The 8,468-nt window shown below is 47.9% G+C and overlaps 1 protein-coding gene across 1 annotated transcript in view; it reads right to left on the bottom strand.

The window, feature by feature from the left end:
* Positions 1-3,190, bottom strand: part of LOC135898719 (uncharacterized) — a 35,588-nt gene extending 32,398 nt beyond the window's left edge. The window contains exons 1-2 of the mRNA XM_065427825.1: positions 2,782-3,190; positions 1,980-2,070 (exon numbers count right to left, since the gene is read on the bottom strand). Coding sequence (XP_065283897.1) covers positions 1,980-2,070; positions 2,782-3,084 — 394 coding nt within the window. The 5' untranslated portion in view covers positions 3,085-3,190. The remainder of the gene's footprint in view (positions 1-1,979; positions 2,071-2,781) is intronic.
* Between the last annotated feature and the right edge of the window lie 5,278 nt (positions 3,191-8,468).

Here is an 8,468-nt window from a genome sequence, read left to right on the forward strand (position 1 = left end):
CGAGTTTGCGAACAAACTGCTTGATTGTTCCTGGTACTCTCCTTGTGGCTTTAATGAAGCATGCTTTATAATCTTCACTTTATATAGGCAGGAAATTTCTAATGTCGGGAACAGAAGGAGGAGAAAATTGTTTGATAATAATGGTGAAAAGACTGCAGTAAATCATTCGAAAACTATTCGAAACATATTCGATATTCGATGCGATTCTCTTCAGGCAATATTCGGTTCGTACTCGATTCGGTTTTAAAAGGTACTATTCGCGCCCCTATAATCTGCCACGTTGCCCATTCTCGTGCGACAAAAAGCGAAGCTAGCTGAACGTATAATCAGGAAAGGATGTTCCACATTCGCCTTCACTGCCGCAGGTGGCGCTGGTTAACAACCACAGAGTTGTTAACCAGAAAGTGAGGGAAACAGAGACACCAAGCTGGATGCGAAGAATGGAGACAAGAAGGCCAAGGAGATTCCCAAGAATGAGAAGAAAGAAAACAGAAGGGAAAATTTGTGCGATAATACAAAAGGCAGTGCCTTGCTATTTGAGACTCGAGCTGGTTGCGCAATGACAAAAACATACCCGAGCAAACATTCGCAACAAAATAAGGCATGTGTATGCTGCAGCAAACATCTGGAGATAACTCCGAACATGCAAATGGAACGCAAAGATATTCACCTAGCGAGACCTGTAGAAAACATCCACCTTGCAGAAGTGTTTAGATTTAATGTGGACGGAAGCATCAACCGGTCAGCCGTCTAGATAAACAAGAGCGCTCGTCCCTGTCTTTTCTCGGCATTGTCCTCGTGTCTCCGCGCAAGCTTTTTCAGTAAGCAAGAGACGTTTAGAGAATTGATGGAAGAAAAGCAGGGAAAAGATTGATACGACCAGATCCGTTGCAAGCTTAGGTAGTGGCGCAAGGTATATAAAGAAGTTTTGAAGAAAAGAAACAAAATATTACGGAGAAGTATAAAAAAACCCTAGAATGAAAAGCATGTGTAGCATACCTGATTAGCTCGAGCATGCTGGGTGACCATTTGTCACCACTCCGCTGCAAAGGGGATGCCAGTAAGTCATCATCATCGTCGTCGTCGTCGTCATCATCATCATCATCCTAATCATCATCACTAGGGCTTATATTTAGCAGGTGCCGAAATACCACGAAGTTTGCTGGAAGACGGCTGCCGCGGTAGCTTAATGATAAACCAGCGCATGCATTATGCGGAATATGCTTGACAACTTGTCTTATCGGCCACTCTCATATCCCTTCTCCTTATTACTTCTAAAAATAACAATTATTTCGCCTATGTTTTCGCCTATGTCCTCGCCGCCTACTCCAATCGTTGTAACGACCACAATTTTATGAATTTCTCCATGATTACATCCATAGACCTTCCTCTGCCCGCTTGTCTCCCTGTTTATCCATTGGTTATACAAACAGACCGCAGGTATTCTTTCTATTCGTTTTCGCTAAGGCGCGACCACAGACTTCACTGAGTGTGAGCGCAGTGTACGCGCGGTGTGATGATACCACCGACATCGCCATCTACTGCGAAGTTCTTTGCACCAGGTGAACGCTGCCGGGTGTCCTCGGTGTCGGTGTCACCACTGAGTAAATACTGAGCTTCAAGCGCGTGCTTAGGTATGATTTTATGGACTCCATAGAAGTGGTCAAGGAAGCGTATAACGCAATAACATTGGCAACTCACTATGCTCTCTATTTGCTATCGCAAGCCCTATCCCTATGCGGTCCTCAGGGGTAAGAGTTAATGTATTGATTGACAGTAGTATATAAAAAAAACTAACAAGAAGAAAAAGGAAAATAACAAAAACAAGAACACAACAAAATATGTGTTGTGTGCTCAGCCTACTGCGCTTAGTTCACTAAACGTGATGAAACGTGCTAATGAGCCTATCAAGAAGTCATCGCTCGCTGCATTCCGTTTTGCTGCGCCTCTCGATCGACGTCGAAAGAGTCGGAGCTCACTCGTAATTCGGGCTTCGCGGTGGTCGTGTCCACTGTAGTCGCACTGTTCGGCGAAAGCCTGCGCGACCTCGGCGATCTCGTCGTCCCACTCCTGCGGAAGAACACATAGGAAATAAAAGTAGCATGACGTCGTTCCACCTAGTACCATCTGTTCGAAACAGAAATGACATGCCTATACGCAAAACAGACTTTATCCTCCCCCAGCTGCGACATCACCATCCTTTCGTATTTTTTCGTCGCACACTTACTATCACATGCACACATACGTATATGTATACTTGGGCTTGGTGTTTTGTAACATTTTTACTGCCAAACTGGCGGGAGACCGATCTCGAGTTCGCGAGTAGGCATAACCAGGTAATGACGGTAGTCTCATTTCATCGTGCGCACACCACACAAACGCGCACAAGCGCACACACCTTACCTTGTATTCGATTATCAATCATATGCCCTTCAGTGCTCTGGCGATTTATTAATCATTGTCACTTTCAGCAGTTAGGTGTATTTAGGGTACCTGCAATAACTTCAGTCAGCTTTCTTGCGCACTAAGTTTTCCAACCGGCATAACTGAAAGACCCGTAAGGTCTAGCAAGTTTTCGGGCCTCAGTAACCCGCAGCTGACTGACTCCATCGAATACGCGACACCTATGCCGGATCATAACCTACTGCGCCAACGTTCGGGACTTAAGAAATAAAACTTCCATTTCAGTTTCAAATCCTCGCGTCGGCAAATCCAGCATTCTCTCTGACGCATGTTGCTAAAGAATGTAAGAGCAGGCCTTAGCGGGGCAGCAGCACTCACCAGTTCGTACATGTTCTTCGCCGGCGGGTAATTCGGAAGTCGGCCCTGCGCGACCTGGGAGCGGTAGTCATTGTGCACCTGCAGCGCCTGCTGCTTGACCTGCGGGCTCATCCCAGTGAGCGCCCTGTCGAGCGTGCAGCGCGGGTTGGGACCCTTGCAGGCCGTGTGTGTGACGCCGCTCGGGAGGTTCCGGTACTCAGGACGGCACCTGGCCTGAATCAGCGCGTCCACAGGGCCCAGATGAACCGAAGTCATCGCGGAGAAGACCAGTGAGAAGCAGGTGGCCGCTTCCAGCCGATACATGGCATCCGGCACGTAATTTCGTTTCCCTTTACTGATGGCGGCACACCGGGAGAGGACGGAAGCTTCTTCTTTGTATTCTTCTGTCGAATTGGGCGCGTCGAGTAAGCCGCGTGGGGCGCATTACATGCACAGCACGAGGCAGATGGTGGGAACGGCAACGACGATGACAAAGTCAATTATTATTCGTACACAAAACCTACAATTCTTTCGTTCGGAGCGTCCACTTTGGGATTCAGCCACAGGGATGCATGCTTCGCTGTCCGAACATTTCTTACGGAATCTAAACGAATGCCCTGCCAAATTCCTTTCTTTTTGTTTTTACTTTTAAATTAATTAATACTCATTCAATATGACCTTTATGATTTTATTTAACAGGTAATTCTGCGCTATTCAATGCTATTTCAATAGCTATTAGGAAATTTATGCTCCACAATAATTTCGAATAATCCACCCATTTCTTGGCCAATCCCCCATCGTGGGTAGGAGCCACACGCATCACAGGCTACAACAACAACAACAACAACCCTTTGTCATTTTTCAGACAGAGAGAATGATAGGAAGAGATAGAGAGATAGAGAAAGAGAGAGAGGGAGAAAGGGAAGCTATCTACTTAAAGGCAGAGAGCTCATCTTTATCATAGAAACAGAAAAGTATTTGATAAGTATGTTTTCAACAATTTGACTGAAAATGTTAAAATTTCTTACATTTCTGAAAGCCTCATATCTTGGACAATGTCGTAGGGATGCTTGCTCCACGTTGAAGAATGTGTGGTCGTCTTAAGGTTGACTTTCTCGCTAAGTGCTTTATATATGAAGTTATTTAACATTCCTTTGAGTCTGCCCCAGATAGTTTCGTTAATTTGTAATCTGATCTACATCATCTCTTTTTCATATATAATTGCCTCCGACTTCAAATATGGCAACATGAATGAGCCTTACTTAATTCATGAAAAGGGGGAAATGGGTGAGTAATACGAGATAAGTCGAAGGAAGCTGTGCCAAACAAGTGCCCGATTTGTCCACGTGTGAAAAGATTAATATAAAGAGAAGGCTGACTTATAACTACAGTTCGTTCATAGGTTCGTACTTCTACAGCAACCGGAAAAATAAAGTGTCCAACGAATAACCATGTTTTATAAGGTATTTACCCTTCCCCCACCTTATGTCTACTGTCTCGCAAAATTTCAGCAGAACTTACTGAAATTTGGCAAGCTGTAAATATGCCAGACACTCGGAGTGTTTTGCCGTGAACAAATTGCTAGACAAACTAAAGCAAACGAAGAGCACTGCCACGAGTTAACTGCCATGGTGTGGGAAGCATGTAAAGCCACCATTTTATGCAGTTTTACTCTAAGAAGTCCTGTTCTAGCGTCCCCTAGCTGTGACTGTCTACGTAGAATTTATACCATCAACAAGCCGCATTGTAAAGGATTGTGAGGTTATGCAGAGAGCTAAGGGAAGCTTAGTGCCAGCAGCGAAAACAATCGCCGCCTCGCGTCCAACCGGAAACCAACCCCGCTGAGAAGTGGTGTGGCCATTGTCGTCGGGCACTTGCTTCCGTATTTTCAGACGATCCTCCGCTCAAAGCTCTTCCTCCATTCAATTATGATGATGTATATGTTAGCATCTGCTTTGAAACGACGCGGCGGCAAACAGTTCTCCAGTCTGCTTGATTTATGCAGGTTTTACTACATCTATAGCTATATAGCCTTTTAATTTCCCTTATAACTATATTACACCGTTACCTGCGCTTGCAATAACTTCACCTCTATTAACCTCGTTCCTAATTTTCTCCAGCTGGGTTCAGTGATGGTGATGATGCTAATGATTTATTGGCATCTCCTTTGCAACGGAGTGGTGGCAAATGGTCACCCAGCTTGCTTGAGCTAATCAGGTAATGCTATACATCCTTTCATTCTAGCATTTTGTACACGTATCCTTAGTATTTTCTTCTCTTCCTCTAAACTTCTCTGCCTACCTCGTACCGGTACGTATGCCTGTAATGGTTCCGGCCATATCAATCTCTTCCCTGCTTTTCATCCACCAAAGCTCTAAACGTCTCTTGCTTATACCGACTGCTGACTGGTTGATGCTTCCGTCAACATTAAACTAAAGTGCCTGCAGAAGGTGTACGTTGCCTATACGGGTCTCAATGAGTGAATCCCTTTGCACTCCATTAGTGGTCTGAGTGGTCTCCGGAGTGAGTGAGTGAGTGAAAAACTTTATCAGCTCTAGATTCGCTGGTCTTCTGCGGTCTTCAGATGGAATCGTCCATCTTCTAACACAACGGTCGGTTGCCCTTAGTCCAGGGCTCCGCTGGATGCTGCTGCCAGTTGTGCTCGCCGAATCAGACCTTCTTGGTCGACCTGGCGATCGCTGGAGAGCACTCCCTCCCATTGTTCCGCACTCGGGTTTGGTATAACGGGTGCCACGTCTATCTTCTGGCATGCCCACGTTATGTGATACAGCGTGGGTGTTTCGTGGCTCCAGGGGCATTTGTCATTGTATTGTGTCGGATAAATTTTGCTGAGTACGTGTAGGTTCGGGTAAGAGCCCGTTTGTAGCTGCCTCCACGCGACAGAGTCCTCTCTGCTAAGGGAGCTGTGCGGTGGTGGATACCGCTTTCTGGAGCCCTTGTAGTAATTTAGCATCGCCGAATAGTCTTGGGGTACAGGTTCGGTCTCCTCGAGGTCGCCTACGTGGGATGCTCGGTAATAAGTGTGCCCTCGAGCTATCCTGTCCGCCTCTTGGTTCCCTGCGACTCCCGTGTGTCCCGGCGTCCATACTATTGTATGCCTAATTGGTTCTTCTTTTGTTTGTCGTTGTGTTATGTGGTCTCCGGAGCGGAGTGTGCGGAGCGCTCCGTGCCCTATTCTGCCGCGTAGGTAGTTGCGGCACGCTGTTTGCGAGTCTGTAAGGATTGTTAAAGACCGTTTAGAACGATATCCCTCCGCTGCCGCTAGAGCGACGGCCGCTTCTTCAGCCTCGATTATCGTACAGCCTTGTAGTGATGCGCTGGTGATCTCGCGTAGGTTCGAATCAATCACCGTTGCTACCGCGTTGCTGTTGCTCTGCCCCGCTGCTCTGGCGTATGTGGCTGCGTCCACATATACCGTCGTTTCTTGGGGTGCTAGTGTTTTTTGTAGGTATTCAGCCCTCGCTTCTCTGCGTGCTTTGTGGAGGTTGGGATCCATGTTCCGGGGTATGGGTGCTACTTTTAGAGTGTTGCGATACTCGTCCGGAATTGTTTCGCTCCTCTGGATCTCTTGCAGTTGATCGGCGCAGCCTAGTTTCTTCAGGAGCTCCCTGCCAGATGGGGTCTGCTGTAGTCTGCGTTGTTGGGAGACTAGTTGCGCCTCTTTCAATTCGTCGAAGGCGTTGTGTAGTCCTAAGGCTAGGAGCTTTTCGGTTGAGGTGTTCTGGGGAAGGTGGAGTGCGGTTTTGTAGGCTTTGCGTAGAATCGCGTCCGCCTGTTGTACCTCACTCTTGATGGGATTGTAGTATGGGAGGCTGTATGCCACTCGGCTGACAACCAAGCTTGTGACCAGCTTGAGTGTGTCCTCCTCTCGCATGCCGTGGCGTCTGTGTGAGATGCGCGTGATCATGCGGGCCACTTGTAGGGTGGATGCCTTGAGTAGGGCGAGGGTGTGGGTGCAGCGTTGGTTTGACTGTATCCACATCCCCAGGATTCTGATGAGCGTCTTTTCCGGTATCGGCTTGCCCTCGAGGTAGACGTTGAGCTTTAACTCGTCGCTGATGGGGACTGTGCGGTTTTGCTTTCCTCTCCAAACTCTCAGGAGCTCGGACTTCTCAGTGGAGCAGGCTAGCCCTCTTGCTCTGACGTAGTCCTCTACGCAGGTGGCTGCCTCTTGTAACTTCTCTTCTTTCTGTCTGAGCGAGCCTGTGTTAACCCAGATGGTGATGTCGTCGGCATACATGGCATGGTGTATGCCGTCGATTCCTTTTAACTGTTTTGCCAAGCCAATCATTGCTATGTTGAAAAGCGTGGGGGAGATGACCGACCCTTGAGGCGTCCCTTTGTTTGGAGTAAGGAACTTCTCTGATCGGAGCCCTCCGAGGCCAATCGTTGCCGTTCTGTTTGAAAGGAAGGCTTTGACGTAGCCGTAGACTCTCCTCCCGCAGTTCAGGTCGTTCATGCCCGTGAGTATAGCTTCGTGGCTTACATTGTCAAAAGCCCCCTTGATATCCAATGCCATTATTATATTCTCCCCGCTCCTGGGGACGTTCCCGAGTACTTCTTCTTTGATTTGAAGCAGTACGTCTTGGGTCGATAATTTTGCTCTGAATCCAAACATGCTGTGGGGATACAGTTCCTTGTCCTCCATGTACTGTTGTAGTCTCAGCGTCACCACTCGTTCGTACAGTTTTCCCAGGCAAGATGTGAGCGAGATCGGTCTGAGGTTCTCAATTTGCAGTTTCTTGCCCGGTTTAGGAATCATCACTACCTCCGCATGCTTCCACTCCTCGGGGACGGTCTCAGCTTCCCAGTGTTTGTTGAGAAAGTCGGTAAATTCTGCGACTAACTCTTCACTAAGGTTGCGGATGAGTGCGTTATTTATCTTGTCTGCACCCGTGGCCGTGTTTCTGGTTGTGTTTCGAATCGCTGCGTAGACCTCTTCTCGCGTGATGGGTCTGTCCAGGTTAACGTTTTCTCTTCCTCGGTAGCGCTCTGCGTAAACTGCTGGGTTTGTGTCCCCGAAGCATTTAACGCGCACCTTCTCCAGGAGTTCAGAGTCTGGTCCCTCGTACTGGTGGATGAACCGGTAGATGGTTTTGTTGTTTTCTGCCTTGGTCTTGGTCGGATCTATGAGAGCCTTGAGGATATGCCACGTCCTCGCTGTGTTCAAAGTTCCGTTGAGGGAGTCGCTGAATTGCTGCCAATTTTGCCTTGCCAATTGCGCCGCGTACTCCTCTGCTTTCGCTGTGACTTCTGCGATCTTTATCTTTAGCTTCCTGTTGTATTTTTGTTTCTTCCACCTCTTGGTGAGCCCGCGTCTAGCTTCCCACAGCTTGAGCAGTCTGGCGTCTACCTCGGGCGTCTGCGTCGTTCGCGTGATTTCTCTGGTGTACTTGCGCTGTGTTTCAATGAGAATTTTCCCTCACTCTTCTATCGATTGGATCCCGTTCTCGGCGAGATTCCTATCGCATACCTCTCGAAAAGCGCTCCAGTCCGTAATTTTTGCCGATCCCAGCTGACGCCTTAGCCTGTCCGAAGTTACTTGTGTCTTGAGTATGTAGTGGTCACTACCTAGGTTCTCTAACAGGTTCTCCCACCCTGCTTGCTCCGCTCCTCGTAAGAACGTGAGGTCGGGGCAGGTGTCGGTGCTAACGCTGTTTCCGATTCTGGTTGGAGTGTCTGGGTCT

This window comes from Dermacentor albipictus, chromosome 3 (genome assembly GCF_038994185.2).
Source record: "Dermacentor albipictus isolate Rhodes 1998 colony chromosome 3, USDA_Dalb.pri_finalv2, whole genome shotgun sequence".
Classification (NCBI taxonomy): Eukaryota; Metazoa; Arthropoda; class Arachnida; order Ixodida; family Ixodidae; genus Dermacentor; species Dermacentor albipictus.